Genomic DNA, 27,912 nt, shown 5'->3' on the forward strand with positions numbered 1-27,912 from the left:
ACTATGTGTGGTCGCGACTTGTTTTATATCCTAACTGCGAGAAAATGGTATGTGCATGCTAACGTAAGCCGTCCTTCAGTCGGGCTGTGGTATATATTCCTGTCCCGTTCGTACCTGCGTGTCGCAGCGCCACCAGAACGGGACGCACTTAAGCGTCGTGTTACAGACGAAGTGCGCACTCGTGCAGTTCGGCGAACAGCTGCGTCCATCAGGCTGTAGAACAGAAATAAAACAGATGATCTGCAGATCGCATTTCTTAACCTATATTCGTGAAATTTTGTAAACATTTTATACTACGTCGGTGGCAAACAAGCATACGGCCCGCCTGATGGTAAGCAGTATCCGTAGCCTATGTACGCCTCCAACTCCAGAGGAGTTACATGCGCGTTGCCGACCCTAACCCTCTCCCACCCCTCGTTGAGCTCTGGCAACCTTACTCACCGGCAGGAACACAACACTATGAGACACACACATGTTCAATAGTTAGAAAAATTCTTTTGAAAAATGTTAAAAGCAGCGTAAATTGGACGAAAGACTTGTAAATAACAAGAGTGAACTTGTTATATCGTCTCGAGCACACCTTCAGTGAGATCGTAGAAGAACGTATACTCTATAGTAGACGCAAACCAAATTGACGACCGGGGTCGTAAAACTTCTCATTCCCACTCGCGTGGTCGTAGGTAGGATGAGAGAGATAGTGATATGACCTCGGTCGTCAGTTTGGTTTGCGTCTATAAATACCCGCCTATATATCGACGTTAGGTTGCGCTGACACAAGCAATATGCGTTTGAGTTGCAGTGATCCAAAGTGTCACTGCTAAACACTGAAAGTGGTAAATTGAGTACACTTGGCTATGGACTATGGCGCGTAAGACTTTTATGAGTTCGCTGTGGTTTTAGTTATTAAACTTAATTTTTATTAAGCTTATCGCGAGGTCTATTACTCACATAGTCACTAGTTTATAGTATTTAAAAACCGGACAAGTGCGATTCGGACTCGCCCACCGAGGGTTCCGTACTTTTTAGTATTTGTTGTTATAGCGGCAACTGAAATACATAATCTGTGAAAATTTCAACTGTCTAGCTATCACGGTTCATGAGGTACAGCCTGGTGACAGACGGACGGACGGGCGAGTGGAGTCTTAGTAATAGGGTCCCGTTTTACCCTTTGGGTACGCTAAAAAACAAAATATAATCCCCTCCCCCCCCCAAAGTAATAAGAATCTTGACACAAAACAGTTTATATTACAACAATGTTATGTACCTGCAGTACGAAGTGTTCGGGGCACTCGCAGCGCGCGCCGACCGGCTGCTCCTTCGTGGCGGGTGTGAGGAGGCAGAGACCGGTGCAGTTTAGTTTTGCGCACAGCGCCGTCAATTCTGTTAAAAAAAAACTATTATCAACATACTTCAGAAGCTCGAGTGATAAACACATCTTTAATAAATAAAATAAAAAATATATGACGTGTAATAAAAATAATAATACAGCCTATATACGTCCCACTGCTGGGCACAGGCCTCCTCTTATGTGCGAGAGGGCTCGGGCTATAGTGCTCACGCTAGCCCAATGCGGATTGGGGACTTCACATACACCTTTGAATTTCTTCGCAGATGTATGCAGGTTTCCTCACGATGTTTTCCTTCACCGAAAAGCTAATGGTAAATATCAAATGACATTTCGTACATAAGTTCCGAAAAACTCATTGGTACGAGCCAGGATTTGAACCCGCGACCTCCGGATTGAAAGTCGGAAGCCATATCCACTCGGCCACCACCGCTACCCACGTGTTAATCTCTTGAAACATCGCAACAACAGATAATAACTGAAATGAGAAAGGTATAATAGCACATTCGATCGTGACACCATAAGCGTAGGATGGTTTTACCTGGCGAGGCTGGTTGTCTGGCCGGGTGGTGAACACGCAAATCCATCGGCTTGTGCACGGTGTGCGCGATCGTCTTACATTCGTAGGCGCCGCCCGAACTAGGGTCTTCTGTTGCGTTCGGCTGAAATATATTTTATTGTTATTTTATTAAATTCGTTTATTTTAAGTACTCATTTGTTGTATAACTTATAATGTTTTTGATTTGGAATATTTAGAATAGAATAGAATTTGTTTTATTCATAAACACACAAACAGTAACGTAACAAACATAGTGAGAGTAAAGTGTCACGAAATGGCCTCATCTCAGCATGTTGCTGGCGACTTCCAGCGCTGATCTTCCGATGAGACCACCGAGTGCGAAATAATCACGGAAGGTAACAGACAAAAGGAAAGAAACATAAAATAAACCGAATGTAAGAAGTATCAATTATGTTTTTAAATTTTACTTTATTATGTTCAAAGATTATTAAGTATTGTTTTAATAATAGGGTTGGCTAATATATGTGGATTGTGCAGCATAATGTTTGACATATGTCTACTACTAACAGCAGGCAAATGTGAGCCCTAATCATCGAAATTTCGGTCGGATGATCGGTTTTAACTGTTTAAATTTCATCAGCGTGTTAGCATAGACACGTAATTTTAGATAGCCCCACGGAAATAAGTCAGGAGCTGCAACATTTGGAGAATTTTGGTGCCAATCACTGTTTCTTGAAATTAATCGAGCAAACAACGTGTCTTGAACAACACAATCATTTGAGAAAAAAATGCTCGCTGCTAGAGGTACCTTTGGCAGAAATTATCTTCCGTATATAATTGCCAACCCTGAATAATATATTTATGAAAAAATATTTAATATTTTTTGTACTTAAGTCAAAACTTAAAAACAGAGTGTGTACCTTTTATTTGCCCACCCTGTATCAATGAGACAAATAAACTGTAATTAAATTATGCCCTCATGTGTAGCGCGTAAACTTCGTGTAAAGAAAATGTTGATGAGTACACACACACACTCGAAAAACCTTGACTTACACGGTTATCACACTTCAGCACGCGGCTCCTGTGTGCGCGAGACAACGCTATGCAAGTATATATCGGTGTCCCGCTCGCACACCGTGAATACCGACTTACTTTGTAGTGTGGGTTGGGTCGTCGGCGGCAGCTTTCTATCGCCCGGGTCTCCCAGTCGCTCCAGTAAATGCGACCTTCCCATACCGTCAAGGCAAATACGTGATGTAAGCGTAACCAGGGCATGCGATCTGAAAATAAAGGATTTAATAACTTCACTTTGACAAATATTTTTGTATATCTTCATAAAAATATGTACACATACACGAGGTAAGTTTGTCTTGTCGAAATATCCAGGCAAGCCTAATCCATCACTATTGACTGAAGGTGACCAGTAGGTGGCGCTGTACTAACCTCTAGAGAACAGCACTTTGACATGCTTCCCATCCAAATCCGCGACAGCGATATAGTCCTCTCTCGCATCAGCAAAGTACAGTTCATTCGATGCATGAGCAATGACCAGGGCATTGGGCCAGCCCAGTCCGGCGCTGATGATGATCGAAGGCCTAGAGCCGTCCATGCCGGCGCGGCCGATGTGCGCGTTGGTGCCCCAGTCGGACCAGTAGATAGTGCTGTTGAAAACAAATACGTTTAAGAAAATTATGATCACGCCGAACTTAAAAACCAAAAATACCACAATTCTCTTCCGTTATAAAAGTAATGTATTAGATGTGTACACATTTTTTTAGTGATAAGTAACAATAGGGCCTACGGATAATTTATTGATCGTTTTTTTTTATCTCTGATACTTAGAGACTTTTACGTCATACTTTCACCGCACCGCCCGCCGTCGGCAGGGTGTTCATCCTTACACCCTAGAACCTAAATGGTCACGCACTGTGCGGTTTAGGAGGAACTTCCTCCCGCGCACGCTCCGGTTGTGGAATGAGCTACCTGCCGAGGTTTTCCCGAGGGTCTACAGTACGAGGTTCTTCAAAAAATGAGTGTACAGGCTTTTAAAGGGTCGGCAGCGCGCATGTAACACCTCTGGAGTTGCAGGCGTCCATAGGTTACGGCAACTGCTTATGATCAGGCGGGCCGTATGCTTGCTTGCCACCGTCGTCGTATAAAAAATAACATCTCTTAAATTTTTTACTATTTGTTGTTTCTATCTTTTTATAATAGTTTTTTTTTGTGTAATTCGACATTTAGAGACAGTATACATCTCTAACAAAATATCTAATATTTCATTGATTCCATATTTGTAATTTTATTTTTTGGTTGTTTTTATTGTTCGTAAAAATCTGACATGTAAGTGTCCCTGTGGCCTATTTGCTGAATAAATGTTTGATGTCTGATTCCCTCCCACTAAAAAGCCGAAAAATTGTGAAAACTGACTGTTCCACTTACCCCCTAGCAGGATGCAGTGCCAACGCTCTCGGTTCCTGCAGCCCAGTCCTTAGCAGCACCCGTCTGTGGGCGCCGTCCGTACGCGACACTTCCAGTGTGTCAGTGCCTTTATCGCACCAGTAGATGTTGCCGGCTACCCAGTCGACGGCTAAGCCGTCGGGGTTTTGGAGAGTTGCGCCGTGGAGGAGCTGAAACAATTTATGGATTTTAGCTTAAAGATTCTGGTTGAAACCGATAAATTGTGTTGTGATGGATGGTTTGAACATTCTTCTCTGAATTCTTGACTCCGTCTACGAGGTAAACCATTGTTTCCTTAGCTTAGCTCTCTCTTATAACGTAGATATCATCCTCCAGGTTCAAATTGGTTCTGATCCCAGCGACTTCACCAAACCATTGTATTTATCTCGCTATACTGTCTTTCTGTTAAACGCAATCTGGTAAGATCGCTGCAAGGTTCTCCTGATAGCGTGAGGAATTTTGTCCCATTTAATCAAGCTGCCAAGTCTGGCAACGTCGCTCCAGTAGAGACACCGTTTCTCCCACTCCATATCAAGGGCTACTGCGTTGGTGAGATCATGGATGAGGAGCGAACTGGTATGTGAGCCTCTTAGGATCTGAGGGTATAGACAGATGTCCAGTGCTCATCTATTACACAGTAAATACCTAGACATTGGTTTCCTTGGAAGCTTAGCATAGGATCAAACTAACGTTAGCTGTCTGGGAAACGCCGTTTGACAACGTCGCTGCAAAACTCACCTGATATCGTGAGAAGTTCTGCCCCGGCTCGCTACATGCCCTCTTGATCGAGCTGCCAAGTCTGGCAACGTCGCTCCAGTAGAGGCACCGTTTCTCCCACTCCATATCAAGGGCAACTGCGTTGGTGAGGTCATGGATGAGGAGCGAGCTGGTGTGTGAGGGGTCGAGAGTGACTCGTCGGATGTAGTAGCGGTTCGTGAAGATAAGGGATGCTGGTTCGTCTGAAGCAAAAGAAACAGAGTTTACCCTCGCCCACTTGATATTGGGTCAGCAAAGTGAATCAAGATTCGATCCTAAATTTAACTTCAAGGTAGATTTTTGGCTGACGAATTGAAAATGGCAGTTAAGAGATTAATTTGTAAATAAGTAAATATGTTATTGAGAGAGTTATTGCGCGCTGGGTACGGACGCACGCGCCGTCGCTCGCCGCACCGCGCCGCTTTTAAGTAGTGTTTATTTTTGTCTGTTGTTATAGGCGTCACTAACATAGATTTATAAGTTTTGCTGTGCTATGTACTAACACTAACATGGATTGTATTATTCGAATTAAATATATTGAATTGAATTGAATATTGCACCGCAAACAAAACAAGCTCAAACAAGATTTATAATATAAATAAAGGTAGCAACAGACGGTAATAAAGTTCGTTCCTTGTAGGTATTTAACTGATACAGTAAAATTTACAGAAATCGTTGGCTAAGAGTGTAAACCTGCCAAATACATTTTTTTGTAAACAGAGAAATTTGCACATGGATTTAGCAGGTTTACACTCTTAACCGACGAAATGTCTTTGCGCTTTAACTGCATATACGTGAGAAAATTGGACCCATGCCGCCGTGACCCGGATGGCCGAGCAGTTATAAGCATCTGCCGCGAAAACAGAGGACTCTGGTTCAATTCCAGCTCTGGGCTCTGGAGGCCTTGGACACTTTCTTACGTTATGATCTATTTTAGTTTATAGATTGTTGAATACTTACTGGAGATCGACGCACAGCTGAGACCATCTTCCATAAGTCTGTAGCCCTTCTCGCATTTGCAATGGAAGCTGCCGATCGTGTTCCTAAATAAATGAAAACGTCCAAATTAGTCTATATTTTTTTGCCATATCAGGTAAGAGGATTGACAAATTAAAACCTTGTTAACTATGAATTTACTAGTAGCTAATTTGTAAAGCGATTGCTGCCTCAGTATTAAAATGAGTTCAATTCACGAGGAGTCAATTATTTTTTGAGGATTTCATGTTTGTCAAATTAATAACACGGTATTCTTCAAGTGTTACATTTTTTATTTTTGAAGTGAAAACTTCTTTAGCGGCGCTGTGCACTTTTTGTGACGAGGAAAAATGTTAAACTCGCGACAGGTCACGTGACCGACAGATTCATCAGATTGAAAATTAGTAAGACGGACACGTGACCTGATCGAAAAACTGTTCCAATGTCATTGTAGCCAGTAGACCGCCGGCGCGACGTGAATATTAACGTTGTGCATTTTTAATGTTAAATAATTGTAATAGTTTTGAAGTGTTCAAATTTAATGTAATATAAATTGTCATGTTTGCGCTATCGCAATAAATTAATATTGTATTTTACCACATAAATGATAGAAATGAAATGATACTTTTATACTGATAAATAAAGCAATTCGTGCAAAATTATTCCCTAACCATTATAAAATATCAAAAATGCACAACGTTAATATTCAAGTTTTCACTTCTGCCGGCACTCCCGGAATGCAACATTTCGTAGAGTAATTTCATGCAAACATATTTACCAAATATCACGCCAGATGGCACTGTGCCGGGTGCGGCGATTTCCACATGGCGCTAATGAAGTTTCGATTGGGATTGTACAAGGGTGTGTTTGGGAGTGGAAGTAGGCCTGGCTTTATTTGTGACTGGTTGATTGTTATAATAGTTATTCCTTTACTTGTAAAGAACGCCCTTTTTGAAGATAATCAGGAATACAAACAACAGTAAAGCCGACGGGCAGGTCGGTAGAGTTGTGCCCGCTCGGTCTTTAAAAAGAGCGCTCCGATCTCGGTCAATCGGTCAAACGAACTAGTTCGCTCTTTTAGGTCCTTTAGTTCCTTTAGTTCAGGAGCAAATCTCGAGATCTGAATGAGTATGACTAGGTTATATCTTGCTCTCGCTCGCAAATAAACAGAGCGAGAGCGTGAGAGAGCGAATTTCTTGACCTTGACTCATTCCGATCATTCGCTCCCGACCGATTTGTTACTTGGTACTGAGGGCGAACCACGTTCGACGTGTTGCCTCTCTGTCGCACTTGTAAATTCGTACGTAAGTGTGACAGGGAGGCAACCCGTCGAACGTGGTTCGTGGTAGGCCCGCTGACATACCGACTACTGAACTAAAGGACCGAGACCGATTAAGAGCGCTTCAGGTCGGTGCAGTTCTGCTGTCTACATGTACCTGCAGCCGTGGTCGCACGCCAGCTCCGCGCACTCGTCCACGTCGCGGCACTGCGGGCCGGCGCGGCGGTAGCCGGCGCGGCACCAGCACGCGTAGCCGACGGGCAGGTCGGTGCAGTTCTGCTGTCTACATGTACCTGCAGCCGTGGTCGCACGCCAGCTCCGCGCACTCGTCCACGTCGCGGCACTGCGGGCCGGCGCGGCGGTAGCCGGCGCGGCACCAGCACGCGTAGCCGACGGGCAGGTCGGTGCAGTTCTGCTGTCTACATGTACCTGCAGCCGTGGTCGCACGCCAGCTCCGCGCACTCGTCCACGTCGCGGCACTGCGGGCCGGCGCGGCGGTAGCCGGCGCGGCACCAGCACGCGTAGCCGACGGGCAGGTCGGTGCAGTTCTGCTGTCTACATGTACCTGCAGCCGTGGTCGCACGCCAGCTCCGCGCACTCGTCCACGTCGCGGCACTGCGGGCCGGCGCGGCGGTAGCCGGCGCGGCACCAGCACGCGTAGCCGACGGGCAGGTCGGTGCAGTTCTGCTGTCTACATGTACCTGCAGCCGTGGTCGCACGCCAGCTCCGCGCACTCGTCCACGTCGCGGCACTGCGGGCCGGCGCGGCGGTAGCCGGCGCGGCACCAGCACGCGTAGCCGACGGGCAGGTCGGTGCAGTTCTGCTGTCTACATGTACCTGCAGCCGTGGTCGCACGCCAGCTCCGCGCACTCGTCCACGTCGCGGCACTGCGGGCCGGCGCGGCGGTAGCCGGCGCGGCACCAGCACGCGTAGCCGACGGGCAGGTCGGTGCAGTTCTGCTGTCTACATGTACCTGCAGCCGTGGTCGCACGCCAGCTCCGCGCACTCGTCCACGTCGCGGCACTGCGGGCCGGCGCGGCGGTAGCCGGCGCGGCACCAGCACGCGTAGCCGACGGGCAGGTCGGTGCAGTTCTGCTGTCTACATGTACCTGCAGCCGTGGTCGCACGCCAGCTCCGCGCACTCGTCCACGTCGCGGCACTGCGGGCCGGCGCGGCGGTAGCCGGCGCGGCACCAGCACGCGTAGCCGACGGGCAGGTCGGTGCAGTTCTGCTGTCTACATGTACCTGCAGCCGTGGTCGCACGCCAGCTCCGCGCACTCGTCCACGTCGCGGCACTGCGGGCCGGCGCGGCGGTAGCCGGCGCGGCACCAGCACGCGTAGCCGACGGGCAGGTCGGTGCAGTTCTGCTGTCTACATGTACCTGCAGCCGTGGTCGCACGCCAGCTCCGCGCACTCGTCCACGTCGCGGCACTGCGGGCCGGCGCGGCGGTAGCCGGCGCGGCACCAGCACGCGTAGCCGACGGGCAGGTCGGTGCAGTTCTGCTGTCTACATGTACCTGCAGCCGTGGTCGCACGCCAGCTCCGCGCACTCGTCCACGTCGCGGCACTGCGGGCCGGCGCGGCGGTAGCCGGCGCGGCACCAGCACGCGTAGCCGACGGGCAGGTCGGTGCAGTTCTGCGCGCAGCCGCCGTTGCGGATCGAGCACTCGTTTATGTCTGCGAATACAACTTATTGTTAATAAGTTGTACGATTAGTTGCAGAAGTAACTTGGCGGTTGTGGAATTCAAAATGATCTGAGCACATTGTAACAGAATAAGAGCGCAGGGCTCGAAAACCATTTTTTTTATCAAACCGTTTTCGATTTATCACCCTGGAGCGAAAAGGATTTCGTTTCTGTTTGCGGTTACCGGTTAATAAACTGTTCTATTGAGATACCAGTTTAAGGCAAATTTGTTCGTCTTTTAAACGGTTAAATTGAAAATATCAAAACAAGATTGAACGAGTAATTATTGCTATCTCTTTCACGTATGAAAACGAGTTTAATCGGGGATCACCGAAAGCCGAAAGTCAGCGAACAAAGCCGAGAGTAACCCGTAATTTATCAATTTGTAGTGTCTCTAAAACAGCTAAACCCATCATTCGTGCACAGCTTACCATAGGACGGCATGAACTTGTCATGTAAGACAGAATAAACGTATACTTAACACCACATAGTTCTCCTTTCACGCCCCACATAACAAATTAATCGGTTTAAGAATACCTAGCCCGTTTAGTACTTCTACTGACAGTATGTGTATACGGCATTGGTATTCAGTCCATACGAAGAACCAGTCTTTTGTAGTCCACTGGCTCTAGGTAACCTCAAAATTTCGTTTAATGTAATGTCGCCCCATGGAGTAGGTATTGTGTTTCAATGATAAGGAACATCTGAGGCCGATAGTCTATCGCTTTAAGGTCGAAAATACCTCCATAACGATTATGAGATTGAAAAGATCTCCAATAGCTATTTTTAAAGCCAACACGTACGTTTACGTCGAAATAACTTTAAAAAAGCAATAACAGGGATATAATTAAACTCGAGTCCAAATAAAAGGTCGAAACGACCCCTAATTACCTTTCCCTAATCCTGGCATGATCCTCAAAAGTTCCGACATATCCGTTTCCTCGTTTTACTCGTTTGGCTAAATACGCCAGGAGCGCGATGCTATAAAAAACGACCCCTAAATCTGTACTTAGAGCTACTCACTGCATCCCATCTTATCGTTTAAGTCTTCACAGTGGTTCTGTCCATCACAGTGTGTGATCACGTTGACTCACGGAGCGGGAAGCCGAAACGATCCCCGATTGATACTTTTGAGGCTGACGGTATTCTACCCGAGAATTTGTTCTTAATAGATAGTAACTCCAAGAACAAATAGGGTCAAAACCGAACTCAACCCCAGTTACGAGGTCGAATCGACCCCTAATAGCCTTTTGATGCCAAGGGTATTTTACCTCTCGAGTATATTTTAGGTCAGAATTACCCATAAAAGAGCTACTGGGGTTGAAGCAAACTCAAACCCAGATACGAGGTCGAAACGACCCCTAAGGCTGTACTCACTGCATCTCCTCTCATCGCTGAAGTCCCCACAGTGGTCCTGTCCGTCGCAGAGCGCGGCGCGCGGCACGCAGGCGTGGTTCGCGCACTGCCACTCGCCCGCCGCGCAGGCGGAGCGGGAGCTCGAAGCGACCCCTAACGCTGCATCAGAGGCTGTTGCTCGGGAGTAGGATGCTGGGACAAAAAATGCGAATGATCGAAGTGGGATTTATTTAAAGAACCGATTATACATGTAATAATCGGTCACAGTTATAAAAAGGATATCAAAAAACACAACAACTTTAACTATAATACTTTTACAAACTTACACTTTATGGGTGTGTGTGTATGTTTCACTCCGTTCCGAGGAGTATCGTCAACGCAAGCTCCTGACAACACTCCTCGAAACGGAGTGAATCATGTCGAGCGTTTTCGACTTTAAATATGTGAGTGACCTGTTTTAACATATTTTTCCTACTCCTCTACTGTTATCTGTCATTTATGCATTCATTAACACGAATATAAGAACATACATAAAAGGTTTCAAGAAAAGTCTATATTGTCTATTCCTCATAAAAGCTCTTGTACTTTTATAAGCTATAACGTTACTGCGATTAATGGCTACCAACCTAACAAAACCAAAACGAATACAGTTTTAAACTAAGTGCATTGCTGCCAACGTACAAAATATTCATTTGGTTGCATAGTAAAAATAATTACTTCATAAGTCAGAAACACGCATGTGACACCCGTAATATAGCAACACCCATTGACTACGAAGACCGCTTAGCGTTGCTTGTTAGTCTCCGTAGGCTACGGTGGCCAAAATTGAGAAAAAACTGTCCAAAAAATAAATTTAGCAAGTAGCAAGTACCAGGGCCTCATGAGTTACGAGGAGGTGTCGCCGACCGGCCGGCCGCGGCCCGGGGCGGGCCGGGCGCGGAACAAAGTATGCTCGCGCGTCTTGGCTATATACTTTTGCTGTAATTTGTTTACCTAAATTAAGATTTATTTTTGTTGACTCGTAAGAAAAATATTGTATGCAACGTTGTATAAGTAGGTCAAAAAATTCTCGTGGCGTATTCCTTTACAATGTTCGCCTACGCCTTCGGCTCCGGCTCACATTGTAACTCACGCCACTCGTCTTTTTTGATCCTTCTTATACAACTGTTGCATAAAATACTATAATATGTCTGTGTCTCACAGAAGTTTTGTTATTGAAATTGGGGTACAAATATGCTCAAAATATAATAATATTTTACTTAATTCTATGTTTTGCTACATTTTCGTAGAAGCGTGTCAACATCCGTTGGGTACAGCTTACTTACAGTTTATTTCACTTGCGTTTCGATGAAAATTTTTCGTAAAAGGTCAATGGTAACGAAATCCCTCGCTTCACACCAACTTAATACAACGTCAGCAAATAAAAAAAGTTTTAATATTTGAATAAAAAATACACGGTCGTTATTTGGCGAGTAAATTGAAATCCCTGAAAGTTGAAGGGTCAAGTCGGTCGTGAGAAAGCGGAAGACTCACAGCACATGAAGGGGTCCTCGTCGCTGCCCGCGCCGCCGCCGCCGCCGTCCAGGCAGTGGTCGCGGCCGTCGCACAGCAGCTCGGGCGGCACGCAGCGCCCCGCGCAGGCCAGCGCGCGCGGCGCCGGGCACGGCGCGGGCGCGGCGGCGCGCCGGCTGCAGCCCGGCGGCTCGTCCGACCCGTCCGAGCAGTCCGCGTCGCCGTCGCAGTACAGGCCCTGGGGACAAACGTGCACATGTCGGGAATCATACTAGCGACAGCACATCGGAACCTTCAATAGTGGATGACGACGGCTTTCAATGAAATACGATGTTCAACTCACAGTCTTCACTGGACAAGATTGGTTACAAATCGTAGCACACGTTACACTCCTTATCTTAAGCAAGCCAGTGGGTTAGACCCAGGAACCGCCACCGACGTCATCTTCTCTCGTTTCCGTCTGCAGAATGATTGACAGCATAACTTCATTTGTTCTCGATTTCAATTGTTTTAACAGCGCACTCTATGACGCCTTGGCGGAACTGCGTCACACGCCACTCAGGTGTAACGTAACACACTAGCTTGCTCTATTTGTCAAATATGGCGTGATGAATAGCCTCTTAAAGGCGACAGATGGCATAATTCTGTCATTCTCCGACATATATAAAGCAGTACCGCTCGGGCAGTCTGCGGAGCCATTCCAGCGCGGTAACAGCGGCGGTAAACATAACCGAGAACTGACATACTGCTATAGCTGTATAGTCCTATACTAGTGCAGACAGATCTTGTCGCCGGCACAGGCGATAGGCGCATATAGTGGGAGAAACACAGATATAGTAAGAATATCTCTTGCTCTCGATGCTAATTCCCTCACAGTGTCCCCCGACTGTAGGCATGGTCACACTCGTCGGGTGGTATACTAGAGACCTACCTCGTGCAGGCAGATCTTGTCGCTGGCACAGCGGAAGGCAGTAGGCGCGCACGAGCAGTCCTCCTCGTCCTCCCCGCGCGGACAGTCCGCGGAGCCATCGCAGCGCGCGCTCAGCGGTAAACATAGCGAACCGCATGAGAACTGGTCGGATGTGCATTTAGTTGCGTTTTTGTGGGCTGAAATCCAAATATGATATACGGCTGAAGATATCTGCTTCAAAATTGAGTTGCAAGATTCCGCCCGAACAAACATACATACATACATTGCAAGTTAAATAAAAGCTTTTAAAAAAGCGGCCCAGTGCGAGTCAGACTCGCCCATGAAGGGTTCCGTAACATTTATGACGTATTAAAAAAAACTACTTACTAGATCTCATTCATACCAATTTTCGGTGGAAGTTTGCATGGTAATGTATATCATATATTTTTTTAGAATATTATTGTTATTTTAGAAGTTACAGGGAGGGGGGCATACATTTTACCACTTTGGAAGTGTCTCTCGCGCAAACTATTCAGTTTAGAAAAAAATGATATTAGAAACCTCAATATCATTTTTGAAGACTTATCCATAGATACCTAACACGTATGGATTTGATGAAAAAAAATTTTGAGTTTCAGTTCTAAGTACGGGACCCCCAAATTTATTGTTTTTTTTTTTCTATTTTTGTGTGAAAATCTTAATGCGGTTTATAGAATACATCTACTTACCAAGTTTGAACAGTATATAGTTCTTATAGTTTCGGAAAAAAGTGACTGTGACATAAACGGACAGACAGACGGACATGACGAATCCATAAGGGTTCCGTTTTTTGCCATTTGACTACGGAACCCTAAAAATGACACTTATTGTTTGTGATTAACCCCCGACGCAAAAAAGAGTGGGTTTTATAAGTTTGACAACAATGTCTCTCTGTGGCATGGTAGCTCTTGCACGCAAGCGAGTTTGATAAATGCAACAGCAGTTTGAAGAGTATCCGTTCTTTTCCAAAATGATGTAAGAAATTTTTGGTACATAATGGTTTAATTTTTTATTTATTTAAAAGTTATATGTAACTTCTGCTCAGAATCACAAGCTAAGTGCTACTTTGGAGAAACTGCATAAAATTGTGACTGAATGTTTCTGTTTTTAGGGTTCCGTAGCCAAATGGCAAAAAACGGAACCCTTATAGATTCGTCATGTCCGTCTGTCTGTCCGATTGTGTCACAGCCACTTTTTTCCAAAACTATAAAAGCTATACTGTTCAAACTTGGTAACTAGATGTATCCTATGAACCGCATTATGATGTTTACACAAAAATAGAAAAAAAACAATAAATTTTGGGGGTTCCCCATACTTAGAACTGAAACTCAAAAAATCTTTTTTCATCAAACCCATACGTGTGGGGTATCTATGGATAGGTCAAAGTGGTAAAATGTGTGTCCTAAGTGGTAAAATGTTGAACGAGATCTAGTAAGTAGATTTTTTTTAATACGTCATAAACAGGGATCGGAAACTCGGGAGCTATTATACCTACAACTAGCAAAATTCCGGAAAAAGCTAAGCAAGTACGGAGTCGGCTTCTTAAAAATAATATTTTTTATTATTTAAATCCCGGGATCCTGGGATTGTATGGAACATCAGAAAATGGTTAATACGTATCAATTGTCGTTGGGTTATGCCTTTTTTAGCGAATTTCGTCAACATACAAGCCGTTTTAACGACGTACAGAATGTATCAAAAAGACACGTGGTAGTCCGTTTAAGGGCTTAATTAATTATAGGTATTGTGTTAGGATGATAATATTGATAACATAATATCAAGACAAACTTTTTTTAACGTGTTTTTTTTTTATACGGGGTATTTTGAGTGGTTTCCACCAGCATATGGAAATCCTAAAGTATAGGAGATACAGGGAAACCGTCTTAGGAAACATTAGGTAGTTTTTAGGCACTTTGTATGTGCTTAATGCATAAAGTAACCGTAGTATATGCTAATAAATGGTTTTTATTAACATATACTACGTAAATTTATACCTCGAACTTTGTTGCTAAGTTCCATACATCGGTTATGTTATGTGGGTGGTGGAAAAATAAAAACATTTTTTTTAATAACATTTATTTACTTAAAATATTCAATAAAAAACAACTTTCATTTAATGACATTAACAAGTATTGAAATAGAACTGGGTCAGTACCGCGAACATCGTAAATTTCGAATATCTGTATTCATTCGAATACACTGTATTCATTCGAATACAAGTATGACAGATGCTAATTATTTACAATTTACGATGGTCGCGGTACCAGCCCTATTTTTAACATACTTAAGCACTAACATTTACATTAAGGCAAAATTTTACATTAAGTTAAGGTCACGAAATAATAGCTACGACTTTAATTTGCTTGATCCCGATAGTATCAGAGGAGTTGTAAAGAAACGAAAAACACTTTAAGTGCGACCTAATTACTAGGGCCAGGGGTAGGTTCAAGATTTAAGGAATCTGTAACATTCAATGCATTTGACATATGTGAAGTTTGTTTCGAATTATAGTAAACTATAATAATTTTTTCAAGATTAGCCATAGTAAGTCTATTTCTAGATTCTATAAGTATCCATTTAAACATGGAAAAGGATCTTTCTACATCTACCGACGTGAGTGGTGCGTATTTATATTTACAAATGTCACTTTCCTGATTCATCTTTTCGCATATTTCTCTGAGTACATCAAAATCTGGATTTCTATTGATAAGCTGGTTTAGTTTATGAATGAATTTGTTGTTCATCGTCCATTCTATGACTAATCTTACTTCGTCAAAAATTTCAAACGCTTCTATTGTGGATAAATCCCGTTTTTCCAATCTCGTAATAGCAATTTGTATTATTTCAAAATTGTCGTAAATATATTGCAAGTCTAATTTTATATTCTGTTTTTAAGCACGTTCTTAGCTTGTCTGATAGACTCGGCTTCATTGCTGTTTAATGTATTTACAACACTTGAGATTTTTTCTAAATGCTCAGCATAGTAAAATGCTGCTTTCAGCCAGGTTCCCCACCTTGTTATTACCGGCTGTGGAGGCAAAGGTAAATCAGGAAACATCTCCTTTAAAACGTTTACTCTATTGGGGGCTTTTAAAAAGACTTTTTTAACATTATTTATTAAGGTATCCACATCAGTATAATTTGATCTTATTGTTTCGGTCAGTCTGTGCAAGGCATGTGCCATACAAGTAAAGTGCTTCATGTTTGGCAAAGTTTTTTTAAACATTTTTCCAGCAAGTAACATATATGCTACACTATCTGAGCTAAGCATTAAAACATTATGCAACTTATCATGAAATTGATCAGCCCACAAATCTCTTAAGCAATCTATCACAAACTCGTATACAGAACGACCATTCACTTTTTCCAGGGTTTTGCACGCTAACATATAAATAGGTCCCGAAAACTGTCCATTCAGTGGCTTCACTAAGAAGTGTATTACATATCGTCCCAAAAAGTCCGTGGTTTCATCTAATGATATCCATAATTTTTGGTCTTTGACTTCATTTTTAATGGGCCGTAGTTGGGATTCAAACACTTTATCCAAATTCTTTCTTAATGTGCTCTCGCTTGGAAGTGTTCAGTTTTTATCGTGACACCTGCAAATATATTTTTCGAAAAAAGTTCTAAACACTGGATTCTCGACCTGTATCCATGGTATGTTGCACATGATTAAAAAATAAGTCAGGTCATAGTAAAAATCAGCCGGTGACTCAACTTTAACACCTCGATGCGTCTTTGAGTTTAAATGCCGAGTAAAATTGCTCTTCTTAGCCTTCAAACTGACTTCACATTTTGTACATGTTATTATTCCACTTGCCGTGTCGTATAACATTTCTGGGTAATCTCGTATCCATGATTGAGCGATGTCTTCACTCTGCGTAGAATCCGCCATTTCAATCGCCAATAAGTGCAAGCTGAAAAAAGAGTAATCTATTTTTATATATTTACGAGAATTAAATCGTACAGCAAAGTACTAACCGACACAATAATTGTTATATTTGCCCGCACGGTTAAGGACTTTTCTCGTAATCAAAATTACAATAATATTGAATTTGAAATTATCGACATTTTGTCTTTATTTATTTTTTTGTATTCACTGTACTTTTTATTATTGAAAAATAACTACGAGACCTGTGATGGCTGTGGCCGATACCCATATCTTGATAAACGTATTGAAAACACCCCTTTTATGTTGGCATAATTTCTTTACGTATCCATCTGTATTTTACCTACAGTGCCTCAGTGGCACGGCTTTCCGTTGAGGATCACAGCCGGCTCAGGATCAATCAAAGTTTTTTTTTGCATTTTACATGAAATACAGACAAAATAACACATTTCACTACTAAAACTATTCATGATATTTAGATACACACAAAAAACTAGCTTTCAAAGCTTTTAAAGTGTGTACTTATCACATCACAAGTATTTGTTCCAGAGCCATGCATGTTTTCTATGTATGTATATAAGTATTTATATATAAAATATTTTATCTATTATATGTATCCTCGTTTAGTACCCACAACACATGCCTTAATGTGCTTACCATCGGACTAAGTCGATTTGTGTAAGATGGTCATAAAATATTCATTTATTTATTTATTTATTTATATTATCTACGATGTGAACTGGGATTAACAAAGGTTGGTGGTACACACTTTTTGTAATAACAAATATTGGAAAATTTGGACTGCTGTTGGGTAGGTACTAGATAATCATCCTATTAGGAACTTTATGACAAACATATGACACTAGATGCGTCGGCGTCGGGCAAGTTACACTAAGGGAGATCTGAAGCTTCTCGGGTTAGTCATAAACTAATACTAATATGGTATTAACATAAAATAACACGACTACAACTTACCTCACATAAAAAGGTATTCCAGTATAAATCTCGTGCAATAACAAAGTCCAGGAATTAACAGCACAAGTCGTTGTTCGATGTAATATCACTAGTAACAGAATCCAATCCATAAAGCAAATCATAAACCGTTGTTGAATAGCCGTTCCGTAACCGTTGTACATACGTGAAAACAGAGCACATTTGACACCCGAATGCATGTAAAATACAGCAACGAATGAATTATAAACTTCCCTAGATAACTTAGCCACATTCTTATCTGTATCCCAACCCTTAAAAACTACCTAAGTTCTTATCTACAAACGTAACCTACAGCAAAAGATGCCGATGTCAAGCAATTGCGATCTTGCCGTCATTTTTTACCTGCTAAACATGAAACAATGACGGAAATACAAATATACCACGTGTGCCGCGGTAGGTTGATTACCTGTTTACTTTTGCATAGGTATGTACATTTGGTTTTGATTTACTGATTTAACGAAGATACATACCTTTGTACCATTATTTTTACTAAAAGTAACAATACAACTTTAGTTTGATGTCAACTAATACTGTACTGTCAGTTAAATGAAAAACACATGAATTAAATAAAATTTTGATCATAGGAACAACTAAAATAGTCTATTTAAATACTTTAATACATTTGTATGGCTGTTATTCTAATTTTCGGTATTCCGGGAAATCCCGGGAAATTTATTAGTAAAATTAAATTGAGTCCGCCTCCATACTAGTCAACATCGACGCGGCGTAGGCACTGAGCCCGAAGTTTAGGTATAATAGCTCCCGAGTTTCCGATCCCTAGTCATAAATGGTAAGAAGCTGTGGTGGCCGAGTGGATATGACGTCCGACTTTCAATCCGGAGGTCGTGGGTTCAAATCCTGGCTCGTACCAATGAGTTTTTCGGAACTTATGTACGAAATATCATTTGATATTTACCACTAGCTTTTCGGTGAAGGAAAACATCGTGAGGAAACCTGCATACATCTGCGAAGAAATTCAAAGGTGTATGTGAAGTCCCCAATCCGCATTGGGCTAGCGTGGGGACTATAGCCCCAGCCCTCTCGCGCATGAGAGGAGGCCTGTGCCCAGCAGTGGGACGTATATAGGCTGAGTTATTATTATTATTATTATAAATGGTACGGAACCCTTCATGCGCGAGTCCGACTCGCACTTGGCCGCTTTTTTTTTTACTGTGACGATAGAATACGAAAAAAACCGAGGGATATCTTTAAATATTATAATCAAACCTACTATTTACGAGATTTAAGTATTATTTATAGTTACTTGTGCATTTGCTGTTGAAAAATACCAAAAGGCAATGGAATTGCTGAAAACGATATAGGTAATGACGTTATTTTAAACGATTAAGCCGGTTTTTTTGATCTGTTTTTTTTACTTGTGCCATATTATTTTATGGTATTTGGTAATGTATTGTATTTTTAACGACATGCCATAGTGGAGTCTCATCGGAGCCATTACAGCAATCGACGACGACGTCTCACCTGCACGTTAGTATACACTCGATGTCGCCACGTTCAGGGCCGCAGGTGAACTGAAGTCAGAGCAAACAGTCTTACCACAGTGGAGAGTCTCGTCAGAGCCGTCTGAGCGGTCCACGACGCCGTCGCACCTCCACGTTAGTGGTATACACTCGATGTCGCCACGTTCAGGGCCGCAGGTGAACTGAAGTCAGAGCAAACAGTCTTACCACAGTGGAGAGTCTCGTCAGAGCCGTCTGAGCAGTCCACGACGCCGTCGCACCTCCACGTTAGTGGTATACACTCGATGTCGCCACGTTCAGGGCCGCAGGTGAACTGAAGTCAGAGCAAACAGTCTTACCACAGTGGAGAGTCTCGTCAGAGCCGTCTGAGCAGTCCACGACGCCGTCGCACCTCCACGTTAGTGGTATACACTCGATGTCGCCACGTTCAGGGCCGCAGGTGAACTGAAGTCAGAGCAAACAGTCTTACCACAGTGGAGAGTCTCGTCAGAGCCGTCTGAGCAGTCCACGACGCCGTCGCACCTTTACGTTAGTGGTATACACTCGATGTCGCCACGTTCAGGGCCTCAGGTGAGCTGAAGTCAGAGCAAACAGTCTTACCACAGTGGAGAGTCTCGTCAGAGCCGTCTGAGCAGTCCACGACGCCGTCGCACCTCCACGTTAGTGGTATACACTCGATGTCGCCACATTCAGGGCCGCAGGTGAGCTGAAGTCAGAGCAAACAGTCTTACCACAGTGGAGTCTCGTCAGAGCCGTCTGAGCAGTCCACGACGCCGTCGCACCTCCACGTTAGTGGTATACACTCGATGTCGCCACATTCAGGGCCGCAGGTGAGATGAAGTCAGAGCAAACAGTCTTACCACAGTGGAGAGTCTCGTCAGAGCCGTCTGAGCAGTCCACGACGCCGTCGCACCTCCACGTTAGTGGTATACACTCGATGTCGCCACGTTCAGGGCCGCAGGTGAACTGAAGTCAGAGCAAACAGTCTTACCACAGTGGAGAGTCTCGTCAGAGCCGTCTGAGCAGTCCACGACGCCGTCGCACCTCCACGTTAGTGGTATACACTCGATGTCGCCACGTTCAGGGCCGCAGGTGAACTGAAGTCAGAGCAAACAGTCTTACCACAGTGGAGAGTCTCGTCAGAGCCGTCTGAGCAGTCCACGACGCCGTCGCACCTCCACGTTAGTGGTATACACTCGATGTCGCCACGTTCAGGGCCGCAGGTGAACTGAAGTCAGAGCAAACAGTCTTACCACAGTGGAGAGTCTCGTCAGAGCCGTCTGAGCAGTCCACGACGCCGTCGCACCTTTACGTTAGTGGTATACACTCGATGTCGCCACGTTCAGGGCCTCAGGTGAGCTGAAGTCAGAGCAAACAGTCTTACCACAGTGGAGAGTCTCGTCAGAGCCGTCTGAGCAGTCCACGACGCCGTCGCACCTCCACGTTAGTGGTATACACTCGATGTCGCCACATTCAGGGCCGCAGGTGAGCTGAAGTCAGAGCAAACAGTCTTACCACAGTGGAGTCTCGTCAGAGCCGTCTGAGCAGTCCACGACGCCGTCGCACCTCCACGTTAGTGGTATACACTCGATGTCGCCACATTCAGGGCCGCAGGTGAGTTGAAGTCAGAGCAAACAGTCTTACCACAGTGGAGAGTCTCGTCAGAGCCGTCTGAGCAGTCCACGACGCCGTCGCACCTCCACGTTAGTGGTATACACTCGATGTCGCCACATTCAGGGCCGCAGTTGAGCTGAAGTCAGAGCAAACAGTCTTACCACAGTGGAGAGTCTCGTCAGAGCCGTCTGAGCAGTCCACGACGCCGTCGCACCTCCACGTTAGTGGTATACACTCGATGTCGCCACGTTCAGGGCCGCAGGTGAACTGAAGTCAGAGCAAACAGTCTTACCACAGTGGAGAGTCTCGTCAGAGCCGTCTGAGCAGTCCACGACGCCGTCGCACCTCCACGTTAGTGGTATACACTCGATGTCGCCTCGTTCAGGACTTCCACAAGTGAATTGGTCCACATCGCATGGGGCTGAAGAGTGGATGGAGCTGCGCGTTGTGCTGTCTATTTCTGTAACGACAATAGTAGATTGTTAACCAAGGGATGAAACACTAATCCCTGTCGAGGTAGTTAGAAAAGGTAAACGAGTTAAACACTCTACTTTTAATTTCGAGTACGAGGAAAGTAAAATACATGTGCGTTTAAAAAACACGGCTAAGTATTAACTTCAGTTGTATTTTTCTAGGGTATTTATAGAATGGAATTGTACAACCAATCGAAGCCGTGTCCACCATACTCGTATAGTGTGTCTCACTCACCGCAGCCCTGCTCGTCCGTGCCGTCGGGGCAGTCCCTCGCGCCGTCGCAGCGCCACTCGGGCAGGAAGCAGCCGCCGCCGCCGCACGGCGCCGCGCCCGGGCCCAGCGCGGCGCACGTGGCGCGCGGGCAGCCCGCCTCGTCCGAGCCGTCTGCGCAGTCCACGAGGCCGTCGCAGCGGGACGACACGGGGACGCACATGCCGTCGTCGCACCTGTTAGAATAAACTCTCGGTCAATTATCGATGGTAGGGACTGTTTTCACTATGCTGCCGCCTTCGACATATTGTAGCAAGATTTGAATACGGGCGCACATACATACTGTAACGGACTGAGTACAGTTGCTGTTATGCTCGCTGCTTTTAACGCTGGCAAGGAGCGCCAGCTACTTGAAAACTAGGTCAGAGAGTCGTTTATACGAGGGCTGCTATTTATATATACGGAAACCGGAATTACAATCTTCTTAAATAGTATATTTGACCTCCATGGTAAAATTTGAACTTTTTTAAGTACTGGCCGGTATATTTTTTCTTTCTTATTAACGCCAGTGTTTTGTTTTTGACGGGTTTTAAATGTCATCTCGCTGCAAGAATGGAACTCACTCGTGAAAATATTCGTGCTATGATTTATTATGATTTTCGGCGTGGTTTAACGCAACAACAGTGCATAGATCAACTAACTTCAACTGTTGGTGATGAAGCTCCATCTAAAACTACTGTGTATCACTGGTTTAGTGAGCTCAATCGTGGACGTAGTATGCTTACGGACGAAGTTAAGGCAGGTCGCCCGAAATCGGTCGTTGTACCACAAAATATTGAGGCTGTGCGAAAACTTATAATGGACGACCGACATGTTACGTACCGCGAGATAGAGGCGATTCTGGGTATTTCTATGACTAGCATTAATAGCATATTACATGATCATTTAGCTGTAAAAAAAATTTGTTCGCGTTGGATACCGCACAACTTAACTAAGGAGCAAAAAGATGCTCGCGTCGATTGGTGCAATAAAATGTTAAAAAAATATAACCGTGGTGACTCAAAGGCCGTTTATAACATCTATACAGGTGACGAATCCTGGATCTATGCATACGATCCCGAAACGAAGCAACAATCAACGGTATGGGTGTTTCAGAATGAAACCGAACCCTACGAAAGTTACTCGTGCAAAAAGTACATTGAAACAAATGGTGGCCTGCTTCTTCGGTATTAATGGCCATGTAGCTACAGTGCCACTAGAAAACCGTAAAACAGTTAATTCAGATTGGTACACGACCATTTGCTTACCGGAAGTATTTGAACAAATTCGTAAAACTAACCAGCGACGAAGAATGATTCTTCATCATGACAATGCCAGCTGTCATACGTCACGCGAAACAACTCTATTTTTGGAAGGTCAAAATGTGGAATTAACGGGTCATCCGCCGTACAGCCCTGACTTGGCTCCCAATGATTTTTATTTATTTCCCAATATAAAAAATAAATTACGCGGTCAACGATTTTCGACCGCTGAAGATGCTGTCGACGCATTCAAACAACACGTTATGGAGGTACCTCAGGCGGAGTGGCAGAAGTGCTTCAAAAATTGGTTTACACGAATGCAAAAGTGCATAGATCATCAAGGGGAATACTTTGAAAAACAATAAAACCATTTTCAGCCGTGTACGTTTGTTTGTTTTTTTGTTTCCGGATATATAAGTAGCAACCCTCGTAGAAAGACGAATGAGTTTTGTAAAGAAACTTGCCTGTACTGTTCGGCGGGGCACTCGCAGGAGCGTTCATCTGATCCATCGTCACAGTCGTCGAAGCCGTCGCACAGAGACGACGTACGCACGCAACGCCCGCCGGCACCGCACGGTGTCATGTCGGCCGGACATACGCGAGATGCTGCAACAACGAGCGTAGTGTATGTTGTACGAAAATCTAGATACTCAATACATTTATTGCACATAATGGTTAAATACAGGTGGTAATCTTAATTCTATGTTCTCACATTATGTACCCTGTTGGGCGCAGCAAATATGGAGAAAGGCACTATGTAATCTAATATTATTTTATATACATTAACTATATTTTTAAAACTTATCATTTAAAAAATCATTTAAGGAGTAATAATTTTTAGAAATCAGTAGCTCTTTTAGTTTTCTAATAAAGGTAGTCTCAGATTTTTCGTCTTTCAAACTTTCTGGTAATGAATTATAATTTTTTATGGACATTACAAGAGGTCCAGCCGAGTGCAGCTTAAGCCGTGAGGATGGCAATTGTAATTTATTTTTGTACCGCATGTTACGATTTTTTACCGCGTTTTCCCGTTTGGTGTAAAATTCAGGGTATTTACGGACAAACTTACACATTTCCAAGATGTAGATGCATAGAAGTGTAAGTATTTTAAATTCTTGGAAATAAGATAGTTGAGGATACACTCCAGTAACTTTGTCGTCTGAAAGTACGGGGTTCCTTTGCGTCAAATCCGGTAGTTCTGATGTTTGCTAACTTGTTTATGATGTTGGCCCAATGAACGCAACTTTTTTGAAAATCGAAAAAACCACGATTTTTTTTTGTTTGGATTTGGGCGATTGTAACGCCTATGAACTAGATTTTGATAGTACCTTCTCGGGATGCTTTTAAGGTAGACTAAATTTGCTATCACACAAGACTAGATTAGATCTATAGAAATTTCGCGAGATAAAGCTTTCTAAGTTAATATTTTTTTCGAACTTGAATTAGTAGGGTAGGTAAGTGCAGTGAATATGCACTTATTTTGTCTCAGGCGATGCCGGTTAGCACGATTGTTCCTTAGGTCAAACAAAGCTGATTTGGCCCGGTAGCCACGAGACCGTACCGTGACTTCCCCCAAAAAAGAGGGGGAAAGTGACGGCTCTCCAAGTCAAATCTATGCTATATTTTCTCCTGCTCTTAGAAAGTAGGGCAAGTTATATATCATTTTCAAATAATTAAGTATAATGCAAACGCTAATGTATGAAATGAAGTTACTGGATTAAAATTCCGCTGAGTTGTAAGGGAGACTTGGTCACCTAAATTATAAAACCTTTAATGAAATGCCAAAAAACGAAAAATAAGTTCTGTCTCGTAACATTTGGCGTCCGTCAGTCTTTCATTATGAAATTCATCATTCGTCATAGAGCGGTGGGACGGCAAGAACTTCGGCCCAGGAACACTTTTCTCACCCTAATATTAATTTTAATGTAATAGAATATTGTTAAATTTTATTCATTAACTTATTTATTTATTTAATTTTTTGTAATGTATTATGTTTGTTGTATGATCCCAGATGGTCGAAATAAATGATAATTTAATTTAATTTAATACTAAATAGTCCCAATGTTTACCGCTAGATGTCGCTTTGCGTTGCTACAACGCGCTAATGGTTTCTCACAGATATCAAAACAAAAAATTCACCACCAAATTTATTTATTTTTTTATTTTTGCGGTGGGAGGGTTGGAACATTAATTGCATGTAAAAATTCGCAAGTAAGTGTAACGGGTTAGCACTGATTGACTAGCACGTTATCTTTTCGCGGATTATCAAAGTAATGTTTTTTTATTTTAATTAGTATGGTTTTCCGCAAAGTAACGCCTGAATCTAGTCATTGTTTCTCACAGATTATATAAGTAAAATTGAGTTATTGTAAATGTTAAGTGTCTTTTGAAAGATGCTAAACGGGGTATTTTAAGTCTAAGGTACACAATATAGGTTTTTTAGGGAAAATAGCCACTTACTGCAGTAGTAAAGGTCTTCATCGCTAGCGTCTCTCGATCCACAATTGTTGACGCCATCACACACCAGCTCCTCGGGAATACACAGACCCTCGGCACAGGCGAACTGTCCTTCGTCACAATGCGTAGCGGTGGGACGGCAGGAACTACGGTCCGGGTTCAATTCCCGGCCGGGGCGGCAGGCGCAGACGACGCCCTCGGCGGAGAGGGTGCAGAGTTCCGCGCAGCCGCCGTTGAGGGCGGCGCAGGGGTCTGGGGAGCCTGGGGAGAGGGGGAAACATGGCAATTATTTGTATATAAAAAAAAGAAACGGGTTGCACTCTGGGAGAGCCGGCAGAAGTGAAAACTTGAATATTAACGTTGTGCATTTTAGATATTTTGGAATGGTTAGGGAATCATTTAGCACGAATTGCTTTAATTATAAGTATAAAAGTACTATTATGAGGTACAATACAATATTCATTTATTGCGCTATCGTACACAAACATGACAATTTATATTACATTAAAAATGTAACTACTGGCTTCAATGACATTGTAACAGTTTTTGGATCAGGTCACGTGTCCGTCTTACGAATTTTCAATCTGACGAATCTGTCGGTCACGTGACCTGTCGCGAGTTTAACATTTTTTTCCCCATCACAAAAAGTGCACAGCGCCGCTAAAGAAGTTTTCACTTCAAAAATCTTGTATGAATTACAAACATCCGAAAAGCCACTGCCTCGATGCCAGCGGTCAATGCCACTGTGCGAGCGGGACAGCAAAAGAATTATGCGCGTGCGCCAGAGATACGAAATGGCGGGTCAACGTACGAAAATCTTCGAACTTAGCGTCGTTATTAGAGCGAAAGGCTGATATCCCGGAGTCGCGAATTGGAGTCTCGAGGCAGTAGATTTTCAGAAAGCACTACTATCCTCGTAACTGCCTCTCCGCCTGCAGTATATACTACATGTGCATAATATCGCGCGCTACATCCAATCTGATTATATCTTCGAGCAGCACCGGCTTCCGACACGTCGGAAGGGAAGAGCCCAAGCGATATCTTACCGAACAAATCATTCTGCCATTTTTTGCGAAGGGAAACGTGCACACAGTCGCACTTCTCACTCACTAAATACAAAACCCAATCTGTAATGACGACACAAATACATAGAAAATGACACACGTCAAAGACAAATCTTGCACACCTCGATCTCTTTTTGTGTACGGACGAGTCACAACATGCACCGCCATAGGTACAAATGTACCTATGCTTCGGCAGAGGGGAAATAGTATAAATGCCGTCTCCCTTCCCGGTGTTGCTCGAAGGATTATTTAACCACTCATGTACTTTTGGCAACTGTAGTTACCAGCTGTCACCCTTATTTTATTATAATAATAGAAGTTACTGAAAAATATCATGCACGTGAGTTATACTAACAGCAACACTTTAATTGACCATCGTTGAAACTTACGCGTTTTCAATAAGATTTACAAATTGCACGTTGGTAATGTAATAATGAACAAGGAATACTCACAAGTCTGATGAGTAGGACACACACACAAGCCACATAGGCCGCAGTAAGTCTCGGACTCATATACTTTAGGTTCTATGGCCTTATATTTTAATACTTACAAGTTTGATGCGTGGGAGTGACACACACAAGCCCCATAGGACGCGGTAAGTCCTTACGCAGCGCGCGCGTGTTTCCACCCCTCGCGTCTGCCCTTAAAATCGCGCGTCCGACCCAGTCCGACCAATATACGTAGCCATCGCAGGCCGCTACGTCGAACGGGTGCTCTGCACCTGAGCGGACGACGATCTGAAATGATAAGAAATGTTAGGGCCTATATAGACCGCGGGCCAGGAGCATATTTCGTCAGTCATCGCCTCCCGGCTGATATTTTTTTTACGTGTTTCGGTGGCTACGATTCCTCAACCCACCAACGGACCAGCAGCTGATGTCCACGCGGTCTAATACGCACTTATTATAATAACTAACTAAACAGTATGGCATAGTGGTACGCTGCGCCAGTTCTAACCGCAAGTGCGTACGGAGCCTTCGACCTTAGGCTGCTTTTCCGCTGAAGTGGAAATCAGAGAAGATGTGCGGGAATCAACCATCGGTTGTGATCCATCAGAGCGGAGAAGACAGCCAATGCTATTGGTTGATTCCCGTATCATCTCCGCTTCAGAGGAAAAGCTTCCTTAACTTGGCTACAGTGTCTCATTGCCCGGGAAGATAGAAGCATTTCCATAGAAAGTGACGCTATATTAACAGCAAGACTCTTAACTGGACGCTTATGCCTGCATCGCCATAAATTAAATATGTAGCATCAGAGCCGTAGCTAGAGTTCACTAAGATAGGGCAGCCGTAATTACGGGTAGGGCGCATTACCTATATTATCAAAGTAGGGCAATGGGGTTTTAAGGTAGGGGGCATTGCCCCATATTGCAACGCACGAATTAATATGGAATCAGGAAATAGTGTAAGACTAAACGACAAAGGTAATTTATTACCTATTTCAGCGTAAGCTTATACTAAAATATGTCGTCAGGTGACAAGCAAAACTTACTAATTACTAAAAAATACTAAACAAAAATCAACCTTAATTTAGTAGTAATATGGTTCATTATTGCTATGAAATTTGGTGGTAATTACTTAATTAGTGAGTTTTGC

At 43.7% G+C, this 27,912-nt stretch overlaps 2 protein-coding genes across 2 annotated transcripts in view; one reads left to right on the forward strand and one right to left on the reverse strand.

Annotated features, from left to right (window-relative positions):
• The window catches only part of LOC133529953 (NADH dehydrogenase [ubiquinone] 1 beta subcomplex subunit 3), a 197,330-nt gene that overhangs the window by 71,793 nt on the left and 97,625 nt on the right, over nt 1-27,912 (forward strand). The window lies entirely within an intron of this gene.
• Nucleotides 1-27,912, reverse strand: part of LOC133530406 (low-density lipoprotein receptor-related protein 1) — a 168,260-nt gene that overhangs the window by 44,492 nt on the left and 95,856 nt on the right. The window contains exons 52-68 of the mRNA XM_061868314.1: nt 26,868-27,054; nt 25,257-25,514; nt 23,261-23,402; nt 21,520-21,731; nt 21,104-21,271; nt 12,817-12,992; nt 11,907-12,123; nt 10,395-10,565; nt 8,850-9,009; nt 6,039-6,121; nt 5,061-5,281; nt 4,305-4,492; nt 3,309-3,526; nt 3,018-3,145; nt 1,887-2,007; nt 1,265-1,380; nt 115-213 (exon numbers count right to left, since the gene is read on the reverse strand). Of these exons, the coding sequence (XP_061724298.1) occupies nt 115-213; nt 1,265-1,380; nt 1,887-2,007; nt 3,018-3,145; nt 3,309-3,526; nt 4,305-4,492; nt 5,061-5,281; nt 6,039-6,121; nt 8,850-9,009; nt 10,395-10,565; nt 11,907-12,123; nt 12,817-12,992; nt 21,104-21,271; nt 21,520-21,731; nt 23,261-23,402; nt 25,257-25,514; nt 26,868-27,054 (2,865 nt within the window). The remainder of the gene's footprint in view (nt 1-114; nt 214-1,264; nt 1,381-1,886; nt 2,008-3,017; nt 3,146-3,308; nt 3,527-4,304; nt 4,493-5,060; nt 5,282-6,038; nt 6,122-8,849; nt 9,010-10,394; nt 10,566-11,906; nt 12,124-12,816; nt 12,993-21,103; nt 21,272-21,519; nt 21,732-23,260; nt 23,403-25,256; nt 25,515-26,867; nt 27,055-27,912) is intronic.

This window comes from Cydia pomonella, chromosome 22, assembly GCF_033807575.1.
Source record: "Cydia pomonella isolate Wapato2018A chromosome 22, ilCydPomo1, whole genome shotgun sequence".
Taxonomy (NCBI): domain Eukaryota; kingdom Metazoa; phylum Arthropoda; class Insecta; order Lepidoptera; family Tortricidae; genus Cydia; species Cydia pomonella.